At 46.0% G+C, this 22,498-nt stretch overlaps 1 protein-coding gene across 2 annotated transcripts in view; it reads right to left on the bottom strand.

Annotated features, from left to right (window-relative positions):
* Positions 1-2,671: 2,671 nt before the first annotated feature.
* The window catches only part of LOC141939427 (cytoplasmic protein NCK2), a 155,839-nt gene continuing 136,012 nt past the window's right edge, over positions 2,672-22,498 (bottom strand). For both annotated transcript variants that reach the window (XM_074859126.1, XM_074859127.1), the window contains 4 exons: positions 8,256-8,361; positions 7,485-7,532; positions 5,020-5,177; positions 2,672-3,058 (listed from right to left, as the gene is read on the bottom strand). In XM_074859126.1, coding sequence (XP_074715227.1) covers positions 2,897-3,058; positions 5,020-5,177; positions 7,485-7,532; positions 8,256-8,361 — 474 coding nt within the window. In that variant the 3' untranslated portion in view covers positions 2,672-2,896. The remainder of the gene's footprint in view (positions 3,059-5,019; positions 5,178-7,484; positions 7,533-8,255; positions 8,362-22,498) is intronic.

Here is a 22,498-nt window from a genome sequence, read left to right as displayed (position 1 = left end):
TTTGTTAATGTCGTTAACTTTGAAGCACTCTGTGCATATTTGACAAACAATTTTTTTAAAATAGTTTTCCTCCTTTTGCCCAAATCTGCGATGGCTCGTACCTGCTTGCATTTTTTGTTGCTTTTTGCATGTACTTTTGCATCATTGCAATTGCTGCGCTTCAAATCAGGTAGACCCCTCTGCAAGAAGGAAGGTGCCCTCCCCTCGGAGCTATTGTGTTGCGGTGGGTTGACCCCAGCCAGTATTTAAGTACCCACACAGCCGCTCACCCCCCCACACCAGTGGGACAGGGGAGAAAATACAAAGAGCAAAAGTGAGCAAACCTGAGGGCTGAGATAAGAGCAGTTTAATAAGTGAAGGGAAAAAAAAAAGTGATGCAAAGGCCACTGACCAGCAGACTGGTGCCCACTCACTGTGAGCACTGGCTACCCTGGAAGACAAAACACCCGCCCCCTTGTTCCTCTTCCCAGCTTTTATTGCCAAACAAGATGTTATACGGTATGGAATTGGTCAGTTTGGGTCAACTGTCCCACCTGTGTCCCCTCCCAATCTCTCACCCACCCCCAGCCCACCTGCTGAGGTGCAGTGTGGGAAACAGAGAAGGCCTTGGTGCTGTGCAGGCACTGCTCAGCAATAGGTAAAATGTTGTGTTATCAACACTGGTTTAGTCACAAATCTAAAACACAGCACCCTATGCATTGTTATGAAGAAAGTTAACTCTATCCCAGCTGAACCCAGTACATGGTGGGAAACCTCAGTGTGCAGCATGAAGTAATGGAAGAGATTTCTTTCTTTTTTTTTCTCTTAAGACAATCCAGAAGAGAGAGATCATAGTCTTTGTTGTGAGCCTGCAAAGCGCAGAAAGCTGCTGGACTGAGTCAGCCTGCAGGAATGGACACAGTTTACCATGGCCTAGGGAGGGATACTATTTATTTACAGCACTTTTTAATTTTTTTTCCTTATTCAGCAGGTCTGAATTCCCAGTTGTTGTAAATTCTGGGAAATGATGGAAATTATCAGCATGGTTCAAATGTTGCCAAACTCAGTGCACTTTTTTGATAGGACACAAAAGGGAAGTATTCTTCTAGGAATAGGTGTTTTCCAACTTGCAAAAGAGTGTGTGCTTGACTCAGAATATGATTACTCCGTATTTGGAATAAAGGGTCTTCTACCAAGGAAATACACCAGTTTAAACTGATTAAACTGGCAAGGATTCTGCTAAGAGCAAGTGCTCCAAAACCTATGGGAAAGCTGAGTTTTTGGAGCGTGTTAGGTTAGCACGTAGCTGTGCGTGCAGAGAAGTGACTAACATGTTTGTTCAGTTTGGCTCCCTTGGCTAAAAGCTGTCTCCCTGGATGAGTTCCTGCAGGGAGCGGGATAGTGCTGGGCTGCCTCTCCTGGACACCAGTCCATCACACAACGGGAGCTTTAAGTGAAAGATTAGGAAATACACTCAGAGTTAAAAAAGAAGTAATTGAAGTGTAAAGAATGGTGTTGCCATGATCCATGCTTTGGAAATTTCTTGTAAGCTTCAGATGACAGACAGCTAAAGCATCCATGCTCTCTTCTCTGACTGCTGTAGTTTGCAGTACACGTTTCATCTCTCTTTATCCTGATTCTTCAGCTCCAGAAGTCATGGAACAGCCAGCCTTCCTCACCTGCCCCTTCCCAGTCCTCTACATTTGTCAGGATCCAGCAGTACTTTCCCCCACCAAGCTCATCCTGAAGCCCCCGACAGCTGAAATCTCCCCCGAGGCTTTGGTCTGCGTGAGGACTTTCTCTACAGCAACAAAAGAGAAGCTGATGTTGCTGTGGTAGAATAGTTTGTTGTATTTCAGGGTTCATAACACACACAACCCCACCAACCAACCCCCCCTTTAATCCACTATACTTCATTAATGAATTCCCAGTCTCTGATATATTTTGATGCTCAGCCTAGTGTGTATAGATTCCAGTTTGAATTGGGGATAGAGGAAACTTCATGGTAGAAAATTATGTCTGGGGACTGTTGGATGCTATCTGATGCCAACCTCATTTTAAATAGCTTGGTTTGTTATTTTATTCCCTGTTTCGAGCTAGACTGAAAGCTTGCAGCTAAGAGGAAAGGACACAAAGGGGAGTATTCATCAAAGATAACCTTGGGGTTATCATGCCTGGGAGGGGTTGGGGCCACTCAGGTTAGATGCTCCGCATCTTAGCAATTACTTCTGAAGTCAGGTTCCTGCATTGAGCCCTTTCCCTGGAGAATCCTTTCCTTTCACAGGCTTTGCAGGTAGGCGAGCTCCTCTGCATTGAATTTCGCTTTTGTGAGCATCTGTGTCCTTACCCCGACAGGAACTGCAGAAGTGCCACGCTACACAAGTTTGGGGCACTGTGCGCAGTAGGTATGGAAACAGCAGAGGAGGCAACAAGGCAGCACTTCAGTTGAGAGAAATCTTTTTTTTCTTTTCCCTCAAGAATAATTGGATTTATTTGTTGACACAAATCTGAATGAGCAGGCCCATCTGAAATGTATTGGCTTATATTATGTATTCTATATGCCAAACTAGATGATGTAATTTTGCAATTGATTGTAGGAAAGCAAATGAAAAAGCCCTTTAAAAAGAAATCTGTAGTAATACAGTTGGAATGAAACTTGCTGTTACAAACTCTACTAAATAATGGCAACCTGTTTATTTTATCAAAAAAAGCTTTATTTCTATAACACTTTATATATGGTGTACTACTAAGTAATGGTAATTAAAAAAAGTCACGTTGCTTTCTTCTAAGTCTGGCACTTCCTTTACTCTTGCTGGTTTACATTAATAGAAGGAAAGCAGGGTCATTCTGACTGAGGGAGGACTCAGCCTCACCCAGTGCAGCCCTATAGGCACCAGCTACAGTAGGATAAATGGCATTAGTAATCATCATAGTTGACACCTGCTCCGTGCCTGAAGGTGTGTGGGTTTCGTGGGCCAATTGGTGAATCTTCATCATAGTGGTGTTGGTAGTATCCACCATAGTATTCATTACGAGCGCGCCCTAAGTTTGTCCAGTAGGAGATGTCATCTTCAAATTTCTGCCGAAAAAAGAAAATACTTGCTTTCCAAGCCTGAAACTTTACAATGAAGAGAGTGAAACAGAAGTGGTGGCAGAGGTACCTTTTGTTTCCTTTAGAAATTCAGATCCTTTACGTATTTGTCAAAACAAGATCTTTAGATCTGAGGGGTTTTGTGGCTTGTACATACCTTCTCTACAGGATTATCAGGGGCCCAAATGCAGGAATTGTCCTGCCCAGCCCCACCTGGGACCCACCCCCACACCCTCTGCCCACTGCAAAGTGCTTAAACTGAGAGCACTTGCAACTGAAACATGCACTTGAGCACCTTTAATATTTCTACTACCTTTTCAGTGGTGGACTATAAAAGCATTTCAATGTTTTGTACTTAAAAATCTAAAGGTTTGGTTCTCCGCTGCCCCTGATGTTCCTGAGTCAAAGTGGGTGCAACAGGCTTTTGCTTTATGCCCATAATCTTTCATTTCCATTTTGCATGGGTAAAAATGAATGTACAGCACAGCCTTCTAGCTATGGAAAGGCAGTAAGCAGTTCAGTTCTGCTCGCAACAGCAGAGGAAGAATAGTGTTCAAGGATATCAAATACTTGCCAAGTCAAAGCCTTTCCATCTGAATGACTCTTTGGAAATATTTTTGGCTGAGATTTGAAAAAAAAGTTTTGCAGAATACACAATGGGTAAGTATGGCCCAAGTCCTTTGCTGGAACAAACAGTTATTTCATTGTTAAAACTGTGTCTTAATACTCAAGAAAACCTACTAAGTAGATTCATTGTATCCCACAACAGGCCTCATTTCAGTTTTCGAAATGCACACAGGAACTCACGAGGAGAATTCATCTTATCTGCATGGTTTGTCCTTGTTACCTCCTAGTATTTGCCCCCAGTCTTCAGTTTCTGATGCATAAAACCACTTTTCCTATTTTTCCTATTGGTACTGGGGGGAGGGAGGGGGATGTAGCCATGCTGTTAAAAAGTAATTTTTATCTGCATAATGTCCAGGAGCAACAAAAAAATGGACCCTTCATTCTTTCAGTCCAAGCAAAGGATTATTTTTTTTAATTGTTCCAGCTTTGAAAATGACAGCATTCATCTTGTAAGCGATCCACATAGCATGAAGGTCCAAAATGTACTCCAGCTTGCCTGTGCCAATGCAATCTCATTAAACGTATTCACGCAGCTGACACAAGCCAAGAATTCAACATCTATAACTATTTTTACCTCTTATTAATGTAGAAATTATTCTACATGTGGGACTGCAACTAAATGCACATTTTTCGCCCTATTTCAGCATCTATTTAGTAGAGCTTTGTGCAAAGCTGGGAACTCTTGATTTCTCTTCAGCATTTTTACAAATTAACTGTTTTAAAAAAATGTATACTTCTCACTTGAGGGGAGGTTGGCTGCAGGCTATCCAATGGTTTTCTTTTCACATTTAGAGTCAAGGCACAGCTGCCGGTGCTTGCGATGGTCAGGAGCTGCCCACGCCATGGAGGTACACGCACGCATTAGGTACCTAATGTTAGTGCAATTTCACTGAGGAATGCTGGTCACGGCCAGCTTGGTGTGGGTTTCTCAGCATGATAAAATGCAAATTGATTAGGTTGAGGCTGCCAAATTAATTTCCTGAAATACAACTGATTGCTTTGGGTCTGGCCCCCTATTTCTCAAAGCAAACTTTGTTTATACATTCACTGGCAATTTATTAAGCTTAAGTTCAGTAGCAGGCAAGAGCTGCACACAAGATTTCAGTGTCATTTTTTTCTAGTAAAAAAATAATGCAGAAATCCCTAACAAATAAAGGAGCTTACATTTCTGTGCAATATTCACTACTTTACAAAAAGAAATCACAGTGAATGTGAACAGAGCAGGGCAGCTTCTCCCTGGGTGCCCCCCTGGCTGTGCACCCACGCTCGCAACCGCTCACGCCGAAGCCCTGCTAACCCTTGAAAGTAAGCTTTGCACTCACCGCCTCATCGAACCCCAGGTAGAGGAACTGCTGGTACCACTGCTGCACGTCGGGCTGGCTCCTGTCCCACAGCTGGCGCCTCTGGCGTCTCAAGCTGCTTAGGAACTCCTTGGCAGCCGTTTCTTTCACTGACACCTCAGGCTTCGTGGCAACAGGGGCTGAAATTAATTCCCCCCCCCCCAAAAAGGCATGCCAGGAAATTTTTAGTCAGCCTGAAGCGTACTGCTTGCAGCAAGTAAGAAAATGCTTCTTGCATCATGCCATCACCTTTGGGCTTGGCAGCGCGATGCGTGTAGCAGCAGTAACAGTAATAAACCCAGGAATCATGGATGTAATAGGATTTCTCAGCTACCCGCATTCTCTTGGATTTTCAAAAAGCTGTTCTGAGCTCAAAGACAGAAGCTAAGTAAGGAATTTAAATAAATAAACCCAAACTCAAAGAGCATATACACAATGTGTTTGTGCTTTGAGGCGAGGAGACCGACCTCTGCGTGATGCTGTTGCAGAAATGGGAATGAAGATGAGGGGTGAAGTTAAAAAGCCTGAAGGAGCTGGAGAAACACTGCTAACTTATTAGGGCAAAAGGAGGCATGCATAAAAAGATAGATTTTGGAATCTGTTGTATAAAAACGTAGCTTTTAAATAATGAGTGCTACTGAATGCCCTGTATGCCCAAAACCAAAAGCCCATCAGGCTTTGATAGCACGTTGCTTGGTGGATGCATGGGAATGCCCTTGACCTGCCAGCCCCAGACGTGCCATCTGGCTTGCTCCATGCCCAAGAGCCAGACAGTTTGCTGTGGCTGCTAGAGCAATTTATGTACCTCTGAAAGGTATGGATGTGAGGACTGGCTAGCCCCCTGCCATGCACAGGAATAATAAAACATGGTATGATGTTTGGTCTTCCTGTGAAACAAGAAGCATGTGTAAGAGTAGGAGGAACGCCTTGGCTTCAGAGGGTTCCTTGCAATGAGGAACATGGGTGTGGGTGGGGATTTTCAGAGGATGCGAGGGAAGAGGCTGGGGCAGACAGGGAAGTCAGGTGGAGATGTGAAAACCCTTGAAGTAGGAGCCAGGCTGACTCACAGGGGGAGGCAAAGGACTGCAGAGGGGAGGAGATTCAAGAGGTAAAAGTGATAGATGAGTTGTCACAAGAAGGGTGGGAAACAGCAGGCTGCCTTGCGGTGACGAGCTGGAAACTGGTAACTCACCGTGCGCTCGAGCTGGGTGTTATTCCTGGGAAGGGGGACAGCTGAACAAGTGTCATGTGAACGAGCCTCGCACAAGGGACACTGCTGGCAGGGGAACCACTACCATGTACTTAGCCTGCTCATGTTAGTGCACAACTGGAAAAGGGGAGTTAGGCTGGAACTAAGGGGCTGCCTATTCCCTCCATCATCAATTCAAGGCTTTGCAGTTCTTCCTGGTGTAGGCCATGTTGTTTGTACACACAAAAAGCTTCCCCTTGGGCGGTCCCTCTCACCAGGGGGCCTGAACAAACAAGTGGACTGTCGCTGGGGTGCAGGGAGGGGTGCTGTTGCAAGTGGTCACTCCTGTCTGCATGCAAGCACTGCAGAACAGTGAGGCAGGGAACCCACACACAAGGAAAACAGCCGTGGATGGGGCACACAGTTTAGGGCTGGCAAAAAGTGGTGGGTGATGCCAGGAAAAAGCCAGTTGGAAGTTACGCAGGCTTGCAGAAAGTGGGAGCCCCCTCTGTGGGGGGGTGTAAATTCTTTGCCTCGGCCACAGAGCAGGCTGAGGGGAGGCAATCAAAACTTCTGGGGTGTTTCAGCCTGCCCCCCATCTGCTGCAGTGCTGCTTGTTCCCAGGCAGCTCCATTTCCATCCCCGTCCCTCAACCAGCAAGTCATTTGGTGCAACTGCCCGCTGGGGCCTTGGCCATCATCTCTCCCATAGAGAGAACAGTCTTCCAAGAAGGAATCACACGTGGGGCAAAGAGGACAAAGGGAACAAGTCAAGGCATCGTCAGCAAGCCTGGTTTGCACATTTTCTTCTCTGCACCTGAGCCAGCACTATTTCCATGCATTATAATTCCTTGAAAAAGCTTGTGACTTCCCAGAATCCACCAGATAAATGCCACGTCTGCTATGCACACGCTGGAAAAGGCAGGTGCTGTACACTGGGCAGAGCAAAACGCAGGCGTACGGCCTGAGGCTGGGAGCCCTGGTTTTCCGAGGGGGCTGTGGTAAGCAGAGCCTCCGGCCTTGCCAGGACCAAGTCCCAGACGGACATGGAGGCGCAGGCTCCATATGCACAGGTTTTGGTACTGTACAGAAGCGAGAGCGGCTGTACGCTACCAGCTTGGAACTGGGTGCTTGTACGCTGCTGCTCTGACTGCACTCTCCGAGCTGGGGACAGAGGGACAACACGTCGGCAGCTTTGACTGAGAGCGACTGACTCAAAGGAAAAAGAAGGGAAAGCACTTTGCTGTGTTTTTACTTACCTTCGCGTTTCTGAAGCATCAGTTTAAGCTTATTTCCCCTTGAAACATCTGGACAAGTCAAAGTAAAACACATACATTTACTAAGAGGGAAATAACGACAACAAAAATCGTATCTCAAAAAATACTGAAAGCATTTTTGTTACAGCTCCAGCCCAACAGGCAAAACTCTGCAGCAAGTTTCTCCCCGTGCCTCCCTTTGCTCCTGTTTCCACACTCAAGAGCAACATACACTACAGGGAAGCTTTTGATACTCCAGCATCCTCTCCCCAGCCCTTTCTGGCAAAGGAAACCCCGAAACTGGCCGTCTTCGCCCATTAAATGATAATATTTTGCAGCAGAAGACCACAGCCAGTGCCAGTACTGTGACACAGCATCCAGGCCAGCACGGTAACTCCAGAAAACCCTTGTCACTGAGCGAGGGGCATGTTAACAATCAGACTGCTTCAAGATTTTTGCTCGCAGCCTGTCCCAAAGCACATCAAAGCTGTCGTCCCGCCGAAGCCCTTTCCCAGAGGGATCCCAGGCTTCAGCCCTCGGCCGGGCAGTCCAACAGGAGACCTGCAAGCGCTCGCAGCTCCGAAATGCTTTATTCGCTCGGAAACAAGCTCTTTGAAAAAGATGCGCAACTTGCACAAGTTTGGGGAGCGACCGAGAGCGTTCACCCACGCGGCCACGAGTGATGCCCGGGGAAGGCGCCTTCCCGCTCCCCGGGACGTGCCGGGCCGGTTTTCCCTCCGCGCACCCGCAGCCCGGCCGCGGGCGCTCACTCACCGGGAGCCGCACAGAGCAGCGGGAGGAGGAGGAGGAAGAGGAGGAGGAAGGCGGCCCCGGGCAGGGTCCCGCGGGGGCTCGGCGGCGGCATGGCGCGGCGACCCACCTGGGCGGGAGGAGACGGAGAGGATGAGGATGGAGCCGGAGCCAGAGCAGAGGGAGGGAAGGGAAGGGGGCGCCCGCCCGCCCCCCGCCGCGCCCCGGCCCGCCCGGCTCGGCCCGGCCCGAAGCCACGGGGAGGGGCGGGAGGCGCCCGGGGCAGGGGGGAGAGGGCAGCCGCCGTGCGGTACCGGCCTGGGGCTTGTGCCCTCTGCGCTCCAACACGGGGTGAGATAGGTTTCGGTAGGACGAGGCAACCCCCTCCCCCCCCGCCCCCCTTTTGTTTGGCATGGCACAGTTTGCCAGTTCCCAGCAGGGGTTTGGGGGGTTTTTTTGTGGTTACACATAATCCAGTGCAACTGGTAAAAGACCTTTCAGCAATTCATGCAGGCTTTTCTTACAGGGAAATTTAAAAAATGAATAGCTGTAGCATGTCATTTAACATATAAAGCCAGTTTGTCAGTTGCCTGTAACAGCGCGTGAAAGTTGACAGTTTTTCTTGGTGGGGAAATGAAATAAGAATCAACCAAAGGTGGCTTAGTTCAGATTTTTTTTCTCCTTCTCCCTCCCATCCTCCCACCCGCCAAGTCCACAGAAAACCACAATGCATTTTAACTGAACGGCTTTCAAAAATAATTCCAATTTTTTTTTTCTACATATAGACAGCTTTAGCTTATAGTAAGAACTCAGGGACCAAAAGCCAAACTCAGAAACTAAAAGCCTTTGCTCAGCGGGATCATAACTGTAATGGTGCCTAGGCTTACTCTGCCTTTTCCTAATTTGGATTTAACCTTCCCTCGGTGAATTCAGCTTCTCTTAGCTCCTTTCCCTGCAAATGTCAGAAACACCCCAAAAGAAGCCTAGTGAAATCCTTGCCTGTCCTCAGACACACACGTCTTTCTTCCCTCACAGCAGAGACCCACGACACTTGGGAGACCATCACGGGCATCTCGCCTCCTGCTGAAGCTGTGCCAGGGTACAGCAAGGAGCGCGGGAGGGATTTAGGGGGAGGTGAGGGTGAGCGAGGGAGAGCCAGACTCTCTCTGTAACCTACTTGTGAGAAATCTGGCAAGTGCCGGGGCCTCAGTTCCCTGATCCAAGAACTGTTTCCAGATTGGTTGCAGATGAATATATACACACACGCTGTATATATTGTAACTGTGTATAAATATGTACACTGAATACATATGTGTATATATACATATACGCATGTGAATGGCTGGGGAGCCATGCAGTGGTGTGGCAACTCCCTGCAATGAGATGTGGAGCCTGTTGGCGCTATTTCAGGCACACCTAATTGTGGGGCTGGGACAAGGCCCTGTGTCTGGCTTTACCACTCGCCGTAAAATACAGAAGCAGCACCAGCACGGGCTGGTCCCTCAGCGCTTCCCTGGCCCCAGCCTGAATTGTCACTTCAGGTGGCCACTCCTGATTGCCCCACTCATCATTCCCTTTGTGAAAAAAGTACTTGGAGCTGCACTCAGAGCCTTTCCCCTGCCTCCTTCCATCCCCCAGCACCCTCAAGCTACTGCTCAGGCCTCTCTGCTCATCTCAGTTGAAGCAGCAGCGGCAGTAGCTTGAAAAAGCGATGTGGTCGCTCCAGTCAAAGTGCCCCTTGCTCTCTGCAGGAGCCATGGCTTTGGAGGGGAACAGAGCGGGAGGGAGCAGCACCTTCCAGACACCTGCAATGAAAACACTCCCACAGGAGGCTGTTGTCCCAGTTCAACTCACATGAAACTGGGAACAAGAATTAGTTTGTCCTTTCTGTCACTGCTTTTGAGTGTTTTTTCCCTATAGCCCCATGTTTCAAGTGTCAGCAGTCTGTTGGAGCAAACACTCCTTCTGAATGAATGCACTCTTTCACCAGCTTAACGTTGACAGCCTCTTTACTAAAACCACCTGAGGTTTTTGGACAGCTAGTTGCAGAATATAGCTAGAAGGGACAGAAGTGAAGAGGACATATGTAACGCTGCACGAAACAGCCATGATGTAGATAATTTATAAAACCAGGGTGAAAACTTGTGAATATTTATGGTCTGCTGCTCTATTGGTAATGGCAAAGGGTGTTTTGTTCAGCTCGTCAGTGTGTAACAAGCCTTGTGTGGGAGCTGGGGGTCTGCAGAACTTCAGGTACTTGGTGCTTCCAGGCCAGGGGAATACAAACACAAAACCTCCAGATACCAAATATATCACGATGACTCAAGAAACTGCTGTGATAAAATGCTACATGGTGAAACCCAGAGAATGGATTGACTCAAGTGCAAGGTTATTGTAGAAAGTCATTGCTCTAGTGGTGGAAGAAGTGATTGACGGAAGAATATAATGCTCAGGGTTAAACTGAGTGCAGTATCTTCCCAGAATAGGTCACTTTCTCAGTTCAGGGCACAGAAGTTTTTGACATAAAGTAAAAAAGTTGTGTAAAAATACACCACCACTTCTTTTCAAAGGCAGTGGTGAAAGGTGACCGGTGTTTTTCCAGCAGCCATCTTTATTTCTGTTCCAGGTTGTTTTAAGGACTAAGGCAATGTTGCCCTGGTGTTGTAGTAAGAAACATTTTTTTTTCTGCTGAGCTTGCAAATCATTCATAGAAGTATTTATCTTCAAATGAGTATCCATGTTTACTGACATGCCTGCATACTCCATTCTGCTATTTGCCACGTAAAAACACAGACGCTGTATGTGTAGCTGATACTGCAGTGTTTTCCCGGGTTCTCTCCATCAGCAGTGACATCGCTCTCTTTAAAACACCCCTTTCTTCATCATGGAGGAGTTTAAGGCTTGTCTTAGAGCTTGGTTTGCCTCCACTGGCATGCCAGTGCTGGGAGCTCTCTGGCGTCATGGCTGCGCAGCATCCCCAAGGGCTCTAGGTAAGCAAGCCTGCGCTAATGATGTCATTCGGTTAAATGTCTGTCATCATTTCTGGTGACAATGGTAGACACTTGGTGTCAAAATTCTGTTGAAAGACATTGATTAATGTCATCCGCAGGACTGTTCCCCAGACAGCTCCAGGATGAGGAGCGGTGAGCAGGGCCCCTTTCATGCACCGTGTAAAACTCTGTCAAGCCCCTAGAGTAATGGGGACCGCTAAGCAGAGGGATGCTTGCGGCAGGAGAGCAGGATGGAGCTGGCAGGTTTCATCGCTTCCCCAGCATGGGGCTGGGCTATGGTCTTGCAAGCTTGTGTGTTGAGGCAGAAATTTGCAAGCAATCCAACAGAAAGCCACTCCGAGCCTGACCTTGAGAAACAACAGGCAGGAGCCAGGCAAGGAGCTCGCTGGAGCCGGAGAAATCCCGACTGCTGAGCCTACTGCCTGTCAGTGTTGTCTTCAGAGCCTGCAGGACTTTGTGCACATTTTCTGGGGTAAGCGGATAAGATTCTAGCTGATTTTTTAAACAGTTCTGCAACTCACTGCATGTTTAGCAACTGCTTGGGTAACCCTGTTTCCCCTGTGTGATCTCTGAGTTTACACATAGTGGTTTTAAGCCCAGTGGCTTCTAAAACTACCTAAAGTGATGTGGGCATGTGAGGCTGTTTAACTAATCTGAACTAAACAGAAGGGAAAATCTCAGCCCCAAAGAATCACTGAATTCCTTTATTATTATTGTACATTTTGCCTAAAATCGAGTGTAGAGAGAGTCCTGAATAGCAGACACCTCTGCTTTTGCATCTCATCATGGTAGCTGTTGAGAAAAGTGTGTTGTATTCATTAAAATGTAAGAGATAGCATCAGTAATGACCATTCAAGGATATTCAGAAATTCAAAGCACAAAAAATTGTGTTAAAAACATTGATCTTGGTTTCATTCCTTCTTCCTTTATTAAGTTTCATGTTTTCAAGCGTTTCAACACAATAATGATTTTAAATATAGCATAGATGTATTGGGTTTGTGTGTTGCAGGGTTCTGATAGCGGGGGAGGGGGCTACAGCGGTGGGTCCTGTGAGAAGCTGTGAGAAGCTTCCCCAGCTCCAAGTTGGACCCGCGACTGGCCAAGGCCAAGACAATTAGCTATGGTGGCTGCACCTCTGCAATAACATGTTTAAGAAGGGGAACATGACAGGAGGAGTGGGAGGGAGGGAGACACCTCTGCAAACAGCAAGGTCAGTGGAAGAAAGGAGAAGGAGTGGGGGGGGGGAAGCTGTGCCAGAGCAGACATGCCTCTGCAGCCCCGGGTGAGAGGCAGGGCCGCCCCACTGCCACCCATGGAGGTCACCGGTGGAGCAGATGCCAATCCACAGCCCGTGGAGGACGCCACACTGGAGCAGGTGGCTGTGCCCAAAGAAGAAGACCATGACTCTGTGGGAAAAAGCCCCTGCTGTTGTAGCTTGTCGCTGGGAAGACTGCAACACACGGGGGGTGACCCATGCTGGAGCAGTTTGTGAAGAGCTGCAGCCCGTGGGAAGGACTCACATTGGAGGAAGTTCATGGAGGTCTGTGTCCCATGGGAGGGACCCCACGCTGGAGCAGGGGAAGAGTGTGAGGAGTCCTCCCACTGAGGAGGAAGGAGCAGCAGAGACAATGGGTGATGAACTGACCGCAACCCCCCATTCCCTGCCCCCTGCACTGCTGGAGGGGAGGACGTAGAGAAATCGGGAGCAAAGCTGAGCCTGGGAAGAAGAGAGGCATGGGGGGAAGGAGTTTTTAAGATGTGGTTGTATTTCTCACTATCCTACTCTGATCTGATTGGTAAATTGGTGGTGGTGGTAGTGGTATTCAAATTAATGTTCTTTCTTCCTAAGTCAAGTCTGTCTTTTTTCCCTCATGATCATAACTGGTGAGTGATCCCTCCTGCCTTTGTCTGGGTCCCCAAGCCTTTTGTTATATTTTCTCCTCCCCATCTCACCAGAGGGGAAGGAGTGAGTGGGCAGCTGCCTGGTGCTCAGCTGCCCTCTGCGCTTAAACCACGACAGTAGATTAAATGCTTATATAATCACAGGATATATGGTGGATTTTCAAGGAAAAAACCCCACCAAATATAACAAGTCTTATGATAAAACGCTGATACCTGGCATCAGCTTACTAACTTAGTAGACAAATAGATAAATTGGCAGGGATTGCAGGAGATGACACTTCTGCAAAGAAGCACCATGAAGATTTTAATGATCCACTAAAACGATCCATTTGACCAAGAACATGGCAACATTGAACAGTGTTCCCAACACTCAAAAAGTTATTATTTTCTGTTAATGAGGTTTTTACAAAATCTCCCAGCAATATTGGCCTGGTCAGTAGCCTTAGGACAGAGGCACTTGGCACTCCAGATTGTTTTCTGCAGCTTGTTCCAAGAAAACCGCAGGACTTGTGTTTTCCTTCCAAACAGAAGGAAGAATATTTAAGTCATCAGTCAGTTCTTTCCAAAACATTTTGAGCTTCATACTATTTCTTCCACTGTTCAGAGTCCTCCTGACAGTTGCAGGACCAGCCCCAAGTCCCAGGACAAACACCTTTGCTTTAGGGAAAGTTTATTTGTTGTTGGCTGTGAGTCTCATTGGCCTCGATGCATGGTTTGGGACACATTTCACCCATTGTGTCTCAACCAGTTGCACCATTACTTTTGTCCATGTTATTAATAAATATTAGTGTTTATATTTTCCATAGAAAATAAAATAGTCTGTCTTTTTTTTTTTTTTTTTCCCTCTGTGCTTGGCTACTGGTGATATTTTTTGCAGCTTCTGGCTGACCCTGTCAGATAAGAAATGGTGTCTGCTGGTCTGTCCATCTTCCTCCCTTCACTAACTGGCAGTATTTTGCTGCCCTCACTACAGAATTAACCTTATTGCTCTTGTGATAAGCACAGTGAGAAGCAGATTAATTCAGCAACGTTATCTGATCATGGCTGCTTCCTTTCTGCAGATGGATAAAAAAATTTCTCTCTCTAAGAAATCCTTCTCCTTTTTATTTTCCACTGCCTCCAGTATATTTTTAGGATAAACCTGGAAGTATATAGCTAGTCTGCAAGTCAGATATAACAGGAAGGAAGAAGGAGAGGGACTGTAGTACATTACAACGTATCTTTTTACCACAGCCTGATTTCATTCGAATCATTCTTTCTTTTGCTGCTGTCTCTCGGGACTCCTTATGCTTCAAAACATTTTTTCTGAACTCTTATTTCTGAGCTATTTTTGACTTGTTTTCATTCCCTTATTTTATTATTCACATCTAGAATGCACGGACACTCTTTAAAAAAAAAAAAAAACAAAAAAACACTAACAAACAAGCTGCAACTACTCAAAGATTAGTAAATGCAAAGTCTTAAAAATCTTAAATTTAGCAATTCGGTTTTAGCATCCCTTTTCCTGCACATTATTGCTGTCTTAATGGTTTGTATACATTTCTGTTCTTTCCCCAAAACTCTGGGCTTACTCATGGGGTGGGTGTTATTCATATAATAAAAAAAGCTGACTGACCTTGTGCTACATCATGTAATCATTGACCACATGCTATTCACAGTGATCAAGCCCTTCCCTGAAGAGTGTCCCACACTACCGTCAGCTGCCCTGTCCCGGCTGCCAAGGTTTCCCTGTCTTCCCAGGCCCCCCAACCAAATCCTCATCATGAGAGCATTATTTCCTCCCTCGTGCTTGACCAGAAAGCTGGTTTGAGGACACAGCATCATCACATCAGCAACTACAAGACCAGGGGAAGCTGTGAGAAGAGGAGTTTCTTGGAAGCCCAGCCACCTTCAAACACTTGGGCACCATCATCACGGCTGGAGGACTATGCCTCCTCTCACCATCTGCAGCCCTAAACCCCTTTGCAGGATAGCACACATGAGTCTTTTCCTTTGTAAAGAGTGTCACCAGAGGAATGAGCCTAGTTCAGTACTTATGATGACTCCAGCACAAACTGGAGGACGGCTGGAAACCATGTTGTGCTTCCCGAGGCAGCTGCCTTACCCTTAAGAGCTTAAGTCAATGTGGTGGCTTGGTACCACCAAGATGGGGAAGTGTCTCTGTCCCTTGCTACCTCATCCTCCCCTCTCTTACTAGAATGGGCTCTAGTACTTTTTGGAGCCATTTCAGTTTGCTAGAAAAGCAGACACAGTTCACTTTTGCTGAAGTTATCTTCAGGACTAGTGACTTGTGATGGTTCAGGTAGGTAGTTTGCAAGAGCTGGGGCCAAGTAAGAAGGCAGTGGGACAGTATGGCCAGAAGTGGGAATGGGGTGGCACTGGTGAAACAGAACTTCTCCTTTTTGCTGGAGAAGGGTATTATGTCTATGCACCCTGTGGAATAGACGGGGATCGGGTTCACTCAATGCTTGGTAAGCACTGTCCCTGGAGCAGGTCACTGCAGAGAGAAAGGTGATCTGAATCCACACTGATCCCATCCCACCTGAGCGCCCTGGTCAGATCGCTTCCTCCTCCTGTCTTGTGCTTGATGCTTTAGCAATGCCTAAAACTGGTTCCTACAGGCCAAATTGTGTCTTCATGACTTCTTAGCGATGACTCAGATGCCTGTTAAATTTGGGCATGCTCCAGAGTGGATTTCCTCTTGTGCAGGGAAGTTTACTAGAAGAACAAGTTTGCTTGCTGAGGAGCAAAGTGCTTGAGACAGTGACAGGTTAGCTCTACCCAAGGTTTGCTTTCCTGTGCCTCAGTCCCCTCAACATCAGCAGCCTGCAGCGACGCATGACAGCCTGGGTGGCACGGCAAGCCCCACACATATCCACTGCAACCTCACCAGTGTGGACATAAGCCTCAGAGACCTTCAGGGACACAGCACACAATTACTAAGTGTGTGTGCTTTACAACTATTTGTTTTTAAATCTGAAATGGGACAAAGTGGGTGCTTTTTCATGGGGAAGGAAAAGGGGCGCATCCCAGACAGCTGCTGCCACCCCTTGCTCAGTCTGAAGCCCCTGTTCCAGAGCATGGGAGCTGGAACATTGCCTGAAGACTGCCAGGTGGTTTTAGCATAAACAAAACAACCTGCTTTCCCTTGCCTGCCTTCTCAGGCAGGTGGGAATCACATGGGCTGAAATTTTCAGCAGCACCACCAGCCTGCCTGAGGCAGGCCCCCAGCACGCAAAATGTCTGCCCGAACGGTCAAAATACGGCAAAGTCATTCGCAGTGGAGGGCAGGTGATTGGTGTCTCCTCAGGTCGAACACAAACCTTTGGGAGCCTTAATAAAAGACAGTGCGTCCCAGCCTAGAGCACGATTCTCAGGTTATCGGAGCAGAAACCTCACTTGTCTTCCTGGCGTTATCACATGTGACCTTACACCTCTCTTGATCTGCTTTGTGGCCGCTCTCGCTGGCTCTGCTTTGTATCTGTGCTTTCCAGTTTCATCAATGCCCTGCTTAAGCCCTGCCTCTGAACAAGCCTGTGCCTCTGTTCATCTGATGTTGGATTACCTTTCTGATTTACGAATCGGTTTGTTTCCAGGAGAATGCACTTCTGTAGTCTCTCTGTGCTGCTGCTGAGTAAGAGATCATGACATCTTTAATCTTCCCACGTGAAGCCCCACTGCACCCAGCTGTGCTGAGATGCCAGCAACTTCAAAGGGCGTCTGTGCCAACCTGGCAGTATAATGGCTGCAGGGTATGGAAATTTGAGGGGAGATTTTTTTGCCTGTTGTGATCATTTAGACACCCACCCTGCAAGTATTCATGCACACATGTATTTTTAATCATAAGAGCCCTGTGGAATCCCATTTATCTCAGAAAGATTAAATCCCAGTCTGCTGCTGCTTATGCCTGGATCTCACAAAACGCTGTCGTACAGAAACATGGCTCCCCTGGAAAGGCAGGCGTTTCATCCTCGGCTCTTTGCTCTCCTGGGGTTGTGTTCAGTGGGTGGTGGAGGGGAACGCTGCTGGGTTCTGATCCCAAAGCCCGGCATAGGGCCTGACCCAGCTCACAGCAGGGCCCATTAGCTCTGTCTGTGCTAACAGGGCTGCACAACTTTTGAACTTAAACTGGCTTTCCTTCAGCCAAGCAGAAGGACCTGCCCACATTTGTTAATGTTGACAGGCCTCTGAAGTCCTTGCTAGCTCCTCTAGGCATCAGCATAACTGCTCTTATGCCCTGGAGCTCTTGCTATGGGGGATGGTTATGGCACAGAGGAGCTAATATGCTGCCATCCATTTCCAGCATGTTGTCTCCTCTTCATCAAAAATGTCCTCATGAGCAAGATAGCCCTGTTTTGGGTCAGATCACTCAGTTTTGAGCCAGACCAGATATACACTTTAACCAGAAAGCTAACTAGCTTCAGAAATAGGAATTCTGAGGCTGTAATTCTTCAAGGTGGGGTGAGCAATTTAGTCGCTTACTTCTACCAAAACCAACACAAAAGTCTTTTGCCTCCTCCTTTCTCAAGATCTACCATTATAAACCTTTGTGTCTGACTCCTTTTTTTTTTCAAAGAAGACTGCAGTGATTTTTGCTTTAATGAACATTTCCTGGTTTAGCATCTCTTCACACCCCACACTGCAGATCTGTAGTATTCTTCCTAAGCAAAAGACTGCCTTTCTATTAGGTAATGTTACCACCTAATGGCCACAATGGAATGATGCTTTCACCTGGTAATTATTAGTAACGATTCAGTGGCTGTAGTCTAATACCTATTAGCTGAACATTACTTGGATCTGGGGAGGACCTGAGCAGGGTAACTGCACAGTGATGCTCTGGTGACACTGACCTCTTTCTCTCCCATGTGTGTCCAGGTTAGTGTTTAGCCATACAGGAGTGAGATAAACCTTTGAGGATTTCTTGTACCTTACAGAAATGACATGAGCACAGTAATGACTATATGACAGATCAGGAGAGGCCATACAGTGGTGTTAGTCTGTTTATTTTCACTCGAGTAATAACTGGGTTAGGAATATCTTCTTAAAGATGGCCATTTAAACTTCTACTTTTCATGTTGATTAATGCAGGTGCAGGGACAGTGTGCTACATGGAATATAACTTTACTGTTTGTAATCACTTGTTAATCAAAGATGGTAAGATCATAGAATCATAGAATCATTTAGGTTGGAAAAGACCTTTAAGATCATTGAGTCCAACTGCAAACTTAACACTGCTAAGTCCACCACTAAACCATGTCCCTAAGTGCCATGTCTACATGTCTTTTAAATACCTCCAGGGATGGTGACTCCACCACTTCCCTGGGCAGCAGGGAGGAGATACAGGCAGATAGGAGGCTTGCTGCCTTTTTTTTAAGAGAAAACTGGGGGAGCATAGATCAGTCTTTGAAGCATGCCCAATGTAGGAGCACATTTTTCAGAGACCTAGCCTGGCCCACTGCTGTGCAAGTTTTAGGCACCTGGACAAGAAGAATCCTGGTCCTGTTGATTCAAATGCAACATTTGACCTTGAGTTTAGTAAAGTCAACACTTTACCCTTAATCATTTCATATGAAACTTTTGTCATGGGGTTTGGGTTGGCCATTTTATGAGAAATAGTGTTTCACTAAAAAAAAAAAAAGCCCAATATAACCAAATCACTGAATCATTACAAAGACATTAAATATGCCTATGGAAAAGCTTTTCCATAATACTAATCTTACAGGACTTATTAATTTATTTTGTACTTAAACCTTAATGAAATGTTTAGAGAGGAGGAGACAAATACATAGCAGAAAGAAGAGAGAAATACATAGCAGAGAGAGGACTTTTATCTGAAAAAAAGAAGCATGTACTGTAAAGTATATATTTTAGTAAAGAATCCAAAACCCTCAAATCTCCACTACTGTCACCATTCCTATACAGTTCTCATGAAACCTACAGTCTCAATATGTGAAACAATCAATCAGTCTCCCCTAGCCATGAAGAGATCCCGCTGCCCAAGGCACAGATTGATTTCCCTGCGAGACAACTCCAGGCTAGGCTAAAAAAAGAAACAAGTAAAACAAAGGCTGACAGAATACCTTCATTTTGGTTTCATTATAGACAAATTCCACCTCTCCTTATTTCATCAGAGGTTTCTTTCCCATATTCATCTTTGGTTTCCACTTAAACATCACATATTTTCATTTAAAAATAAGCTCTCACACTCAGAGAACTAAACTCTTGTATGTAAACGATACGAACCAGGAATATTATTCAAAGATCTAAGCACCTTCTCTGCATAGCAATATATTGGAAAATATGTCTGCCTTTTCCCTTCCCAGACTAGGTGAGCAGCTTCAGGAATGAATTATCCAAAATGATCTGAGGCTGAGTGTGTGACAAGAACAATTACAATTATAAAATGTGTATATTTTGTTTACTAATATTTCAATTCTGTGCACAGGTGATGCATGTGCAGGTAGCGGAGCAGCCTCCCTTCTGGAGTGCTTATAACCTAATTGGATGTGTAATGGGCTCAGAGTCTAACTTCTGAGGGAAAATATCAGATAAGTGTTAACAAGCACGTGGAAAGTATAAGACATTTTTCTTGGACAACACGAACAACTTCAGAAAGATTGTCTTGGACTATGTGGATCTTAATGCAAGGGGAAGGGGTTCTTTCTTGCTAAAAAGACAGTCTCTGTCACAAGTACTCTTCTTGATACTGAAACATGAGTTTATACAGGGGTGTCAGAGGATCTAAATTATAGAGGTGGTCAGCCCAGAGTGATGTTTTCTAGCCTTAAAACAAATGCATCTCTCTTGGATGTGAAAGGAAGGAAAAGACAGGTGGTAACGTGGAGTTTGTACATTTACAAATCACCTACGAAACTGATTGCTCAAATTTATGCAAAAACGTCAGCCAAAGCCAACTTCCCTTCAACCTAACCGTTACCATTTTCCCATCAAGTGCACGACAGTGGCTTCAGGCAATATGTGTAAAAGGACGATGGCTGATGACACTGCTACGAGGAGCAGAGGGGCTGCAGGTAAGCAGCAGAGCAGGCAAAGGGTGGTAGCCTAACGGATCAGAACGACCAAGGGGCAGGAGCAGTACCCGGTTCTGCAAAGTCTTGACACACTACATTTACTCCCAGAAGTTAAAGACTTGTGCTTGTGCATCATCCCGAGGATGAAAGCTGTGTGGTGAGTGGTAAGAATATTCTCTGCAAGCACAGCTGTTACAAAACACAGTAACAAAGATGTGCATTTTCCCGTTACTACACTAAGACCCAACCATCAGGCTGGCTGCCCACCATAGAGATGGACTGACATAAGGGCTTATCCTTCCTATAACTGAAAATAAATGTTTGATCCACGCTTTGTTAACTGTTTGGTTCCAAAGGCTTCAGTGTCTTTCCTCAGTAACTACACTTGGCGATCAATATTTTCAGAGGCTGTTGACACAGCCTTAAAGGCATCCCATCTGTGTCTGTCATTGGGGAGATTCTCATCTCCATGTACCTGCATTAGCATTCACAGGGAATGAAGCCATATTAAAAAAAGGCATTGAGTATGAGACCTCTAAATAATACCGGAATGTATTTATCACAGAGTGTCAGTGTGTTGCTACGTCCAAATGAACATTCAGGGCGGAAGCTCCAGAAAATATCAGACACCACACAGTTTCTTTCAGACAGCCCTTCTGTACATCATTAAGTCTTGCCTATAGTAAGTCAAGCCAAACACAGCATGAAAACATTTCTATATTTTAGTCTGTGCTAAATAAATGTTTTTTCCTACTGTTTTTAAATGACAGATGTTTCCCTTTGAATCTTCATGCTCTAGCATAAGTCATTCTACCATCACCGTAAAATTCTGCATGTGTACATGAATGCAGGTGAATAAACTTCAATGGTCAAACATGCAGACAAGGGAACAGGCCCCTGCATGCCAAATTTTTTTAAAACAGTGTCTGTCCATCACTGTTCCCTGCATTTTTTAAGGGACAATGTTCTTCCACCCTACCCTTATATTAAGAACTTCCCTAAACCAGCTAGATTCCGAAAAATGCCCAGAGACAGACTTATTCAAGAGAGCTCTCCACTCCATTAGGCATTTTTTTGAGGGCAAGAATATAGCTTGACCTAAAATAAGACCTTGGCAGGCCTTGGCAAGAGTTCAGTTCAAAGAGTTTGGGAGAAGCCTGTGCCTGCTTTAACCACGTGCCTCCAAACAGCAAGCACAAAGCAGGCTGCCTTGCCCCAGGTCCCCCTGCCCAGCCTACTGGCACAGCATTTTCCTGCACGGCTGCATTAGGCAGGTGAATTGTCACTTCTGACCATTTAACCAGTCCAACCGGAGGGATGCTGCAGCTGGGCTGGGACACGCATGCCCTGGAAGCACTGCAGCTACAACTGCACAGCTGCACTGGCAAAGTACGCCTTCTGCAGACCTGGCTTAAGTCCTTGGGTTATCTGGACTATGAGCTGGTAAAAAGCAGTCTTGGGAGGGGGGGGAAATCCAGCCTTTACAAAAATATTAAATGATGATCAGATTTGAGAATTAAAAGTATATTGTGGCTGCTGCCTTCATCTTACTTTCAGGAATCACAGTGAAGCTGAGCTACTCAATTGTCAAGATTGCTTTTGTTAAAAATACTTTCACTTTATTCCCCAAACATGGCATTGTTAATCGCACCTATAAATTACTTCTTCAGTCTTCTTGTGTAGCAGCATGAAAGGCAAGTTTTGAAATGGAATCTGACAAATCTACAAAAGTACATAAACCATAACGCATCTGTGCTACAAACTGCAGCTTTCATTAAAGTAGTGATTTTTAGTTGTTTCCTCGCTGGTCAGCTGCAATAAAGAAAATATTAAGAAACAAACAATAGCATTACCAGAGACTCTGCTAATATCCCTCTATGTCCACTCACTGCTAATATTTTCAGCCATTTCCTCCACTACCGAGTGTGCATTTGCACCCCCACGTGCACACACACACGCGTGCACAGACGGACAAAGAGCATCCAGCAAGGAAAATACCTTGCATGACCGCTGAAGGCTAAAACATTTCTTTACGACACCCCGCAGTTGTCAGAGCAGGAGTAAGACGCCACAATAATTTTTTCTAAAGAACGCTGACATGTTTTTGACATTCCTCCCCTTCCTCCAGCAAACAAATAGTTTATCATTTTACCTTTAAAATAATATGCTTCCTGTCTCCTTCCCAAATGCCTGGCCAGAAGAAATGACCTTTCCTGCCACAGAACAAGTATCTCTTTATTTCAGCCTGTCTCACCTCCTGCAAGCAGGGCAAGAAACGACCAAGGCTGTGAGCACGGGAGCCACAGGACTGCTGGGGATGCCG

The sequence above is a fragment of the Strix uralensis genome, chromosome 2 (assembly GCF_047716275.1).
Source record: "Strix uralensis isolate ZFMK-TIS-50842 chromosome 2, bStrUra1, whole genome shotgun sequence".
Lineage (NCBI taxonomy): Eukaryota > Metazoa > Chordata > Aves > Strigiformes > Strigidae > Strix > Strix uralensis.
The sequence above is the reverse complement of the archived record's forward strand: the minus strand, read 5'-3'. Positions and strand labels throughout refer to the sequence as shown.